At 34.7% G+C, this 12,005-nt stretch overlaps 1 protein-coding gene across 1 annotated transcript; it reads left to right on the plus strand.

The window, feature by feature from the left end:
• The first annotated feature begins 6,079 nt into the window (after positions 1–6,079).
• LOC107488881 (peroxisome biogenesis protein 3-2) lies at positions 6,080–9,674 on the plus strand. The gene is made up of 7 exons (XM_016109664.3): positions 6,080–6,523; positions 6,660–6,821; positions 6,972–7,171; positions 7,290–7,420; positions 8,107–8,234; positions 8,787–8,996; positions 9,087–9,674. The coding sequence occupies exons 1-7, from the start codon at positions 6,510–6,512 to the stop codon at positions 9,343–9,345; spliced, it is 1,104 nt and encodes a 367-aa protein (XP_015965150.1). The 5' UTR covers positions 6,080–6,509; the 3' UTR covers positions 9,346–9,674.
• The last annotated feature ends 2,331 nt before the right edge of the window (positions 9,675–12,005 follow it).

Here is a 12,005-nt window from a genome sequence, read left to right on the forward strand (position 1 = left end):
TGACGGCATGAGTCTCTAAACTCCATTGTTGGGGGTGAGGAGCTCTGCAGCGTCTCGATGAATTAATGCAATTGTTTCTATTTCACTCAAACGTGTGTATGGTCCGATCTAAGATGTTTATTCGCGCTTAATTGTGAAAGAGGTGATGATCCGTGACACTCATCACCTCCCTCAATCTATGAACGTGTGTCTGACAAACACCTCCGTTCTACATCAGACTGAATGAACTTCTCTTAGATTCCCCAACAGAATCTTCGTGGTATAAGCCGGATTGATGGCGGCATTCATGAGAATCCGGAAAGTCTAAACCTTGTCTGTGGTATTTTGAGTAGGATTCTGGGATTGAATGACTGTGACGAGCTTCGAACTCCTGAAGGCTGGGCGTTAGTGACAGACGCAAAAGAATCAATGGATTCTATTCCAACCTGATTGAGAACCGACAGATGATTAGCCGTGCTGTGACAGAGCATAGGAACGTTTTCACTGAGAGGATGGGAAGTAGCCACTGACAATGGTGACGCCCTACATACAGCTTGCCGTAGACGTGCTTTACAAACAATTGAGTTAAATATTACATTGCAGGAATTCAGAGGACAAAGCATCTCCAAAACTCCAACATATTTCTCATCACTGCATAACAAGTAACGCTATTATTCTTTATTATCTTTCTAATAATTTTAAATACTTTGACTTCTTACAATTAAATCCAAATAACCTTATTGACCTCCTGACTAAGATCAATAAAATAAACATTGATTGCTTCAAACCAATAATCTCCGTGGGATCGACCCTTACTCACGTAAGGTATTACTTGGACGACCCAGTGCACTTGCTGGTTAGTTGTGCGAATCACAAATTCATGCACCATCATTCATCTCAAGAAAAATTCATCAATGAAGCAAAGCAAGGCACCAACGGGCTGAAGTAGAGAAGAACCCGATCCAAGCCCGAAATTGATTTTCAATTTCCCACCATCTTGCCTTACCAGAAGCAACGTTCCTCTCCTCTCTAATCAAGTCACATCAAGGCTTCAGAAAAGTAAGAAAGAGAAAGAGATAAGTCTTCCTCCCTAAGCTAGTAACCAAAGAAGCAAGAGAGAGAGAAATTTAAGCTTGAAGCACAGAAAGCTAAAACATAAAATCCAAACCAAATCAAGCTTTGGTTAAAGGTAATCCATCTCATCTTGCATGCATTAGATCTTCATCTCTTCTTCCCAACTCTCTGCTCTATCCGAAAATGGCATTCAAGGAAAAGTTGTTCTCTGCCCTATTTTGCTTCACATCTACGGTCACAAGTGAGACTTGGGGACCAAGTAGTTTTTCAATAGCTAAGATCAAGTTGACCATGAGAAGATTTCCATGGTTGTTGCTTTGTGGCTTTCGGTCAAGATGAGGAAGTCAGAGAAAAAGTTTCTACTCTGAGGATTAAAGAGGAAAAGTGAACATGTGGGTTGGTAAAGCTCAAGGCTCAAGGTGTTGACCTTGGAAGAAGAACCAAGAAACATGCAAAGAGATAAAAAGAAGCTTGCTGTTCATTCAGAGGCAATGAGAAAAAACCAGAGTTTGTGAGTTGTGTTCTGTAAAGTTCCTCTACTTGGATAATGCTCTCTTTCAAAGAAGCATTCGACCAACACTGAAGAATTGTATCTGAGGTTTGCAAATCTGGTTTTGCACATAGCAAAGAGGCTGCTGATGAAGTCAATCTCCTTCATGTTTTACTGATTGTAATGTACTTTTCTACGTTTATCTTTCTGTAATTTCTTGTGAGAAAAGACATTATGAGAAAGCTCAAGTAAAAGCCATGAGAGGAAAAAGGCTGAGTGATACACTTTAGAGAAAAGCCTAGAGTTATTTTTCTGATTTCTTTAGGTTGGTTAAGTGTCTTGTATCTTGTACCTGTCTGGTATCCCTTTCTTAGTTGGGTTAGCACTAAGAGTGAATAGTTAGGATTTAGCATACCCAATGTCAAGTTAGGTTAGAGCTTGAGTGTGAAATTGGTGTATGTAATACTGTTAACTATAGTGAAATTCTTCCATAATTATGGAGGAGACTGGATGTAGGTTGCATACCACAAGGTAACCAAACCAGGATACATGCTAGTGTTCGCTTTTCTCTTCTCTACTAAGTTCTGTTTTCTGATATTCATGAGACAAAAATAAATTGTCTCATAAATTTTCGCTGCTGAGTTCAAACAGAATTAGAATTGTAATTTTGTTTAAAAAGGGTCATAACAGCAACTTAAAAAGGAAGGCATAGATTCAACCCCCATTCTCTAAGCCTACCACAACCTTCAGAAGTATTAAGACAAATCGAGTAGTGGCTTATCAAATAGCTTTACTGCCACACTTATCTAACCTACATGACGTTTCCATGTGTCACAACTTCGTAATTACACATCGAATGTCACTCATGTGTTAGAGCCCAAATCGGTTGAGTTGAAGGAGAATCTGACTTTTCAAGTCACACCAGTGTGGATTGATGACCCGAGTATAAATAAGCTATGCGAAAAAGAAGTTCTGTTGGTGAAGGTAGCCTGGAACAGAGCTGGAATGGAAGAGCACACTTGGGAATTGGAGTCAGAGATATGGAAGGATTATCCCGAGTTATTCTCAGGTAATTCCTAAATTTTGGGTACAAAATTTCTAATTTAGTGGGGAGAATGTAAGAACCAAAAGTTATTAACCATTTAACTAAAATAAAATAATAATTTAATTGCTCGGAATAGATTCAAAAATATAGACATTTTAATTTAAGAATTTAAATGTGAGATTTGAATTCAGTAGATTTTTCGAGTGGAAAAATGTAATTTTTTGTGCAAAATTGCGTAAAAAATGCGTACCGGTAATTTGGCCGGCAGTATTGGTTTAAGTCTATCCAACACTGCGTGAGAGAAAATAAAACTGTTGAAATTCTTAAAAAAATAATTAAAGTTGAATATCGGGCGCTAATTCTAAAGGTTTTGGCCCAAAGTTGGGACAAACGAACCAAAATCCCTAAGCGATTAGACCGGACCCAAATTGGGCCAAGTCCACCACATATATAGCCTTATTTATGAGCCATTCACCTTATTCACCACCCAAAACATAAACAACACAGCTGCTGAACTTAAAGAGAAGAGAACCATAACATTTACTATCCATCTTAATCTTCATTTGCTCAAATCTTGAGTTACGGTGTTCCGATTTGCGTGTCATTTGTGGCCACACGTAGCTATCGCTGAGTTTGTCATTTCTAGCAAAGCAAATTGATAAGGAACTTGTACTTTCTTTCCCAGTTCTCTACCCTAACAATTTCATGAGTTTGGATTTAGTTATTGAGTAGACTTTTTAATTTTAGTTGTTTAGGAGTGATTTAGCATTGGGTTATTATTGGATTTTGCCCCTAATACCGTCAGATAAGGTAAGTGACTTCGAGACCCTTGTGGCTTAGTGATTTTGTGAACCCTTAGGATTAATTTATGGTAAATTGAATGTGTATAGCTTAAATTTGGTGATTACTGGATTTAATTTTGGCAATTGGATTGACCTTGGTGGCTGAAGCTTTGTGGAAGCTTGTTTGGAATTATTTTTGGTGTTTTGTGAGTTTGGGAATTGGCCAAGGTATGGTTTTGATTTTCTTTAGTTAATATGTAATATTTCTTAAAACTTAGGCTAGTGGACCTTAGGATAGGATTGAATTGATATTGGTTGTTAATGATTATTGTTGATTGATGATGATTGTTGAGGATTTTTATGTTGATGATAATTGTTGTTGATTATTGAGGTTAGTAAAAATTGATGACGATATAAAGATGAATAATGATTGCGATAAGATAAATTTGTGCAAAATTGTTGAGTTGTTTTCTTGAATTGAGAATCATTGGATTTATTAACTTATGATTGAAGAAAATGGAATTTTAAGTAAAATAGGTGTGGAATTGGTTGAAAGGAATTGGAGGAGAAATTGTAGTGTGTAGTAATATTTTTATGATAATTTTGGGTATGTTTGATTTGGTTTGAAGTGAAGTTTGGAAAAACTAGAGAACTTTGCAAGTTTTGATAAAACCTTATTTTGTATGAATTTTGACGAGACATAACTTGGCCTTTGGATCTTTAATTTTGGTGAAACTTAATTCAAATGAAAGTTGGGTCCGAGAGATTCAAGACGTTTGAAAAATGGACGAAAAATATTTTAAAACAAAAACGTTATGCGCGTTTAAAGTTTAGTACAAAAATTTGAATTTTGCATCTTTTAAGTTTTTCCAAAGTTTTTGAGGCATGCGTATGCGGACAGTGCCACACGATGTTAGTCTTGGCCTCTGACCAGTACTCATGCGTACGCAGCACTAGCATACGTACGTGAAAATGTCAAAATTCACACCCCTGCTTTATGCAGCCTTTGGCATGCATATGCGGCAACTCTTTTCTGTTTTGGACGCTTGCATACACGGGTGATGCATGCGTATCAGCGTATGCGACTTGGGAAATTTGACACCTATGCGTACGCGAGATGAGGTAGGCGTACGCATGACCCCCTGTTTTGCAGAAAACTTATTTTTTTTTGACATTTCAATGGTTCCTCTAGCTTTCTAAACTTCTTTAATTTTTATTTAAAACTCTTAACTTGTGATTAGGCTTTGAGACTATTGAGAATGGATTAGGTAACTTAAATTAGATATTTTCTGTTAATAAGTTTAGAAGACGACTTAGACTTGGGAAGTTCTGTGATGGAATGACTTAAGGGGATTGACGGGGTGTTGAGATGATGATACATTGAGAATTGATGATGGTTATGATGAGTTTAGAACTTGGAAATGAATGATTGTGGTTGATGAGATTGATGGGATGAGTATTAATGGACTTGTGCTATATGAGCAGTGATCACTGAGATTTATTATATACTATTTACATAATGAGATCGATGAGTCGCTATGCGCCTGGCAAGGACAGTGGTTAATCTCGCTTGTCGAGATTGTGGTGCCAGCGTAAGGATGGTAGTTAATCCCGCTTACGTTGTGATGTGAGGTCAGAGGCTGAGTATCCCGCTCGCATCCTTTCAAGTTGCAAGAGTGTGTCGGGCACTATATCCCTAGATAGTGTGCCAGGCATGATAAACCCCAATTTTGTGGTTTATCTTGTACTTAATTTAGGAAATTTTATCAACTTATCTCACATTTATTCAATGAAAAAGCATAGTTTGTGAATTTCTCCTAATTTGTGCTTAAGAGTTAAAAACATGTTTTTTGGGCCTTTAATTTGCCAATTTTAATTCACTTCGATCCCATTCGATGCCTTGATATGTTTGTTGAGTGATTTCAGGCTTATAAGCCAAGGATTGGATGGAAGAGGTTAAGAGAAAAGCATGTAAAGTGGAGAATTCATGAAGAAATGAGGATTTGCTGAACTCAAGGCCACGCGTAGGCGTCATCCACGCGTACGCATGAGGAGGAGATCTGCCAGCGACGCGCATGCGTCACCCACGCGTACGTGTGAGGAAGGAATTTGCAAGGCGATGCGCACGCGTCGACCACGCGCACGCGTGACTCTTATCTCGTGACCTCATTAAAGGCAATATGCTGGGGATGATTTTTGAGCCAACCAGGCCCAAATTCAACTTATTTCTGAGGCTATTTGATGCAGACTTCAAGATTGAACAGGGAAGCAATTTGATAGTGTAGGAAACATGTCTTAAATTAGTTCTAGAGAGAAAAGTCCCATTTTCTTTCTAGAAATTAGGGTTTTTAGTTTATTTTCATCTTAGATTTAGATTTAATTACTTGTTTTGATTTAGTTTCCTTTACTTTTCCTTGTTGATTTGCTTCAATCTTCTTAGTTTCTCTTGTTATTTCTTTTATTTTGGGATAAAATTGAAAAGAAAAATATAAGAACAAATTTTCAGTTAGTTAGTATTAATTAAGGTGAAAACTCAGGTGAAGTTGATACCTGAAAATCGTTGGATGAAAATTTAGTCAAATCAGTCAAATCATCTAACGGCTCCCAAGTATCAATTTCACGCACCATTAATTAATTNATTTACTATAAAAAAATAACAGATAAAATAAAGATTTATTGCAAATTCAAAACAAAATTTGGAGAAACAGTATAATTTATCTTTTTCCTTCTTGGTTTTATGTCTATTTAATTTTCTCTTTTTTGGGGATCTTCCTATCCATATCGATGATTGATCACTGATGAATGATCACGGCTCCGAACGACAGAGTTGCTCCCCGATTCGACTCACGAGTCACGACTCAGAATAGAAGGCCGAACCAGGAACCTCCCTCCTCTTTCTAAACCCACCATCACCACCAACGCTACTTCCTTCTCGAGACATAGCGCGTGGGTGCGCGTGCGCACTCTCTGCTCTTTATCCTTTTGGCGGCTATTCCAATGTTTTTTCTTCTTGCAGCTAACTAACCGTCCCCGATTCTCTTTCTTCGTTCTTTGCTCCCTCTCCACTCTCACCCGCACAATAGATTTCCAAGCTTCTCCGCCATGCTAATGGGTTTTCGCTCTTCCTAGTATCATCAAAATGCTTTCCGTCAGGTACACTCGGGTTCCTTCCTTGTCATTTTGTCGAACACTTGGCGTGCACTGTTCTTATTGGGAATATTTGCTTTGTTTCTAGTTTCCGCTATTCTTTTGTGATCATTATGTTCACGGTTTTGTTATTGGGCATCAGGGATTTGTGGAGGCGCCATAGGAGGAAGGTTTTCATTTCAGTTGGTGTTTTAGGAAGTGGGTATCTTTTGTATAAGCTTTATGGTGCTCACAGGCGCAGGCTCGATGCACTTGAGAGAGAACTCGCAATTCAAAGGGAAAGTGAGGAGCTCATGAAGGTTCAGTTAAGTCAAATGTCCAGCTCCAATGCTTCATCTTAAATATTACGTGGACACAGATGGATATGTTTTGTTCAATCATAAATTTTCAATATCCCAATTAAGCCTTACAAATGCTGATCGTTTGCCTTCTCTTGTTTATCTGTGAATGATAGAATGCAAGCTCACTTTGAGAATATTCAGACGATTTCGGATGTAATGACACTGCCTCATGCTATGCACAACTTAAGCTGTCGCGTAGCAGAAGAGTTGGATCTTTCTCAGCTTCTTGAGAGACTCCTACAAGGGAAGGGTCAACCAAACACTTTAACGCAATCAGAGAAACTAAATTTATGGGAGAGACTCAAAATTCTAAGTATTAACCAGATCTTGGCATCCAAATTTACTACACTTGTAGCTTTGTGGTTTGTCTGGTTGCAATAGTCCATAAGGTGTTTTGGAAAACTAATTATACACAATTTCTTTTTCTCTAGGTTTTACAAGAATGGCGTTGTCAGTATGGGCCACAACAATGCTTAGTTTATATACGAAGGTTCAAGTAAATATTCTAGGAAGGCATCTATATATTGATACTGCACGAAGATTTGAAAGCTCTAGCACAACGGTGAGAACAACTTTTTTTTCCACCATTTTCCCTTTTTTAGAGTTTATTTGTTTATGACTCTTATTATGTTGAGTATAATGGGATGCTTTGGATATATAAGGAGTTTAAAGGAAACCAGATATCACGCTTTATAGGTCCTCTCCTGAATGGAGTGCAGGTGACAGCACAAATTCCTGAGAAAGGTGGAACATTTGTGACTAATAGAGAGCGAGTATGTCATATAAAGGTTATAGTTTATAGTTGAGGCTTTAGAATTTTCCTTGCATTTTGCTTGGTTTCACAGATGCTGTGAAACAATTAGCTGCTGTATTTGTTGGCGGTCATTTTGGTGCTATGGATTTTATATTTTATCTTGAGATTATGTTTAGGTGATGAACTTAATTCCAGGGAGAGGTGAGAAAGTATTTAAAAAATTGGAATAGTTTCTCTAGTTAAAATTTAGGTGTTTGCTACTCTGTTGATTGAATCAGTGCACAGGTCAATTCTCTAGAGAGGCCAGAATTTCAAAGCTTTCCAGTCAAATCTTTTAGGGACTGTATTTATTGTCTTCCTTATTCCTAATTAAACTGCAAAAGAACCATCCAATTCAAGATTACTGCGAATACGTTTGAAATATCAACTATTTCACACATGGCAGATCCCGTTTAACCTAAAAAGCTTTATTATTCTTCTCGGTTTGTGTGTAGGAAAGTGGAGATCTGGTTGATAAAGAAGACCAGCAGAAATTTCTAGGAACTGTTGATTTTCTCTGTCAACATGGCATGCCTCCCTTGATTTCAGATATGGAGGCGGCAACGCAAGAAGCTCTCAAAGGGTGATGTTTCTTTTTATATTCTGATAATAGCAAGTAGTGGGGAATCTTCTCCCAGATATATAAAGTATTGTTTTTAAACTCTTCATAAGATTGCATGAGCTAAATTGTACAGTTGAGGCCAAAGAAATTTATTTGTCAAGCTGTCAATATCTGGAACTGTGTTTTGAAACTTCCAGACTTTAAATCTTCTCCTCACTATTGTTTTTGAACTGAAAATCCAGATTGCTTCTAATTCTTTTAAGTTGAACCATCCATTTGGTATTAAACACCTGGCTGGACGTATAAACCTGATGGATTCAAAGTTATGCATCTAAAACACATCTATCAAACTTTGAGCAGCCTCCTTTAAAAGTTCGCAATAAAGCAACAGTTAAATAGTTCACCAAAAATTGTGCCTTTCTTGGCTTCATGTATATTTCAATAGAGAGGTAATTAAGTCTTGGGTTAATAATTGGGTTGGGACTTGCAAATACTGACTGAGTTTGTAGGATCTGGACTCTAGAGATGTCTTAAAACCTATTTTGAATGAAGCAACATAATTTCAATTTGCAGAAAGCAGCTGAGCCATTTCTTCAACAGTACAGCACTACATGAAACAATAATGCAGATACTCATCATATTCATGAGCCAAGGGAGTCCACACTCCTGGATAAAGTATGTGATGCCCGAGGATTCTGCAACTTCCAGAATTGATGATCCAGCTCCTTCTGATGTGACGGAATTTGAACAACTTATGATGGAAGCGCGAGCAGTGTTATTAAGGTTTATATATTTCTGTGAGAGAAGGGTTGATACTATTTCATTATTGAGTTTCACCATCACTCAAAATGATTTGCTTCCTTTCTTTTTCAGTGCTGAATTTGGGAGCATTATAGAGATATGTATGAAAGTGGTGGTGAATGCAGTGGTGGAGCAGATGGGAGCTAAATTTAGAGGAGGAAGTATAGCAACGGGGCTGCCTCTGGCGAGAGTCTTGCCTCAAGTTGCACAGATGTGCCCTTTGCTCCTTGAAGAACCCAGCAAGAATCAGTTCATCAGAATCATTAAATGTATACCAGAGGTTGAACCATTTTTCACTCGCCTCTATGCAAATATGCCAAGTGCATATTGATTAAGATTTTATGTTTCGAACAAAAGAGACAAAAGATTCAATTTATTGCATTGGAAGGTATGTGGTATTAGTGTACAAATATTCAAAAGGTGCAAAGAGATTAGCGTTTATCAGAATCAGTATATGACATTTCCCTTTGGTGTACCAACTATCAAGTGTTGTTGTATGATGCTGCTCCCCCTTTTGCTCTAACTAGGAGGCTTTTGGAGGAACCAGAAACCCGGCTTTATTAGCGACTACATCTATGCTTCCTTTTCTTTCAGTAATATAAGTGACATGATTTCATAAACATGTTTATTCATTTCATATAGTGCTTGTTGGATTGGCAATTCCTTTTGAATAAAAGGATAAGTGAGGGAAGAGCAGAGATGAGATGATGATTTTTCTTCTTTCTGCGGTTCACTAAATAGAAACATATCATATATTGATATATTAATATTGATTGCACTGATTTAATGGGATATCACCAGCTACCCATTGTTCTGAAATTGACAGTTTTTGCCATTTTAGTAATTCAGATTCAAAATTCAATATATTGATTTTCGAGATTTAGTCTTGGCTTAGTTCTTGGACTTTTTCTGGCGTTGAGTCGACAAATAGAATGTTGAGCATACTCTAATTTGTCTTCCTAGATACATAGCTAAATAACATTTCATTTTAGTATTTAAACAAGATAAAAAGTGAAGACAAAAAAGTTTTTGTGATGCACAAACTGTTTTATCTCCTTTTATTCTCCAAAATCCAAAAATGACTAGTCAGTTTCGATTGATTTTTAGGAAAAAATATTTATTTATTTTTTATCTTGTTTTAATGGACAAAAATCATTTTATATTTGGATAAGTGCATGTTTGGACGCTATTATTTTGTTAAAAAAAAGATCTTTTTTTATTTTTTAACGTGTTTGGCAAATTTCTAGTAGTAAAAGTAAAAGCACTAGTAAAATCAAAAAAAGATTTTTTTTGATAAGTTGTAATTTACATTTTTTTTCAAAGATCTTTTTCCTTAAAAAAAAGATGTTTTTCATATAATAAATAAACAAAAAAGTACTTTTATATTGTTATGTCCAAATATAATTGATAGATAAAAAGACTTTTTTACATAAGATATCCAAACATAAAATTACTTTTACTTCTCTATAAGATCTTTTAAAAAAAAGATAACTCGAAAAAAGATATTTTTTTAAAAGCTCACCTAAACAAGCCCTAAATCTTTTAAAAAGAGTTTTAAATATTAAAAACGGCTTTTACTTTTACTTTTGGGAAAACCACAATAATAAGTCAAGGGGAGCAAAATTTTACACGAATCAACCAAAACGAAAACTGCTTCATGAATCTACCAATGTACGTTTATATGTAATTCGAACCAGCTAAATTCGAACTCCATTTCTACATAATTCGAACCAGCTGGGTTTGAATTATACACAAAACATACACACATAGTCATTCGAACCAGCTGGGTTTGAATTACACAGTAATTCCTATGCTGTTAAAAAATTAATAATTTATTTAAAAAATTTATTAAAAAATTAATAATTTAAAAATTAAAAAATATATATTTTATTTCATACATTAAAAAAAGCTAACAAAATATTTAATTATGAGACTTCTTTAAAATATTTGTAATCTATCAATTCGAATTCCATACAATACTCTTTTGTCCATTTTTAATAACTCATGAATATTTTTTAATAAATTTATTTAAATTATACTACAAAAAATATTTTATCCTATGCAAAACAATTTAAAAAAAGGCTTAAAAATGTTAGAAGTACTATAAAAATTTGTAATGTTCTAATAACTTAGGTAAATACATGCATGTACTCAAATTTTAAATAAAATACTTTACATTGTCAATAATAATTTAGAAATGAAAGAAAATATTTTATTCCATATAAAATAATTAAAAAATATATGTTATTCTAATACAAAATAATTTTAGAAAAATAGCTTAAAAGATGTTATGAGTACTATAAAAGTTTGTAATATTCTAGTGATTTAGGTAAATACATGATAAAAATATTTTTTCTTTAAGATCTAAATTATTATTGACTATGTAAAGTATTTCTTTAATGTCCTAAGTCAACCATATATTACAAATTTTTATAGTACTCCTAAGTTATATGGTGATTCGAATCACCATATATTACAAATTCGTTTATTAATACATGCAATTCGTTTAATCTCTTCTACTAACTTTTTTTATGTATTAATTGCATGCTAAAAGTTTGAATTATTCATAATATTAGTATTTTTTATTATTTTTAATTTTTTTTAAAAATATATATATATCGTGTAAATGAGATATATGCAAAATCTGTAAATGAGAGAAGAGAGATATATTTATTTCAATAAATATTTTTAAATTATTTATTTCGATGATTATTACGTTTATTTAATTTATAAAAATAAAAATACGTGAATTCTTATGTGTATTATTTTTGTGTTTTTTATTATAACTTTATTTTTAGTATTAAAAGCAATGGATAAAAAATACTATAAAAATATACCAAAAAGATAGATAAAAAAATAATACAAATATTTTTAACACATTAAATTTTTTATTGGAATTACAAATCTTAAAAAATTAAACTCGGAAAGGGGTTGGCCATGGTTTCACGTTCTCTCTCCCACGACCTTTCTTTTTTTTTTTGTCATTTTCAT

The sequence above is a fragment of the Arachis duranensis genome, chromosome 5, assembly GCF_000817695.3.
Source record: "Arachis duranensis cultivar V14167 chromosome 5, aradu.V14167.gnm2.J7QH, whole genome shotgun sequence".
NCBI lineage: Eukaryota > Viridiplantae > Streptophyta > Magnoliopsida > Fabales > Fabaceae > Arachis > Arachis duranensis.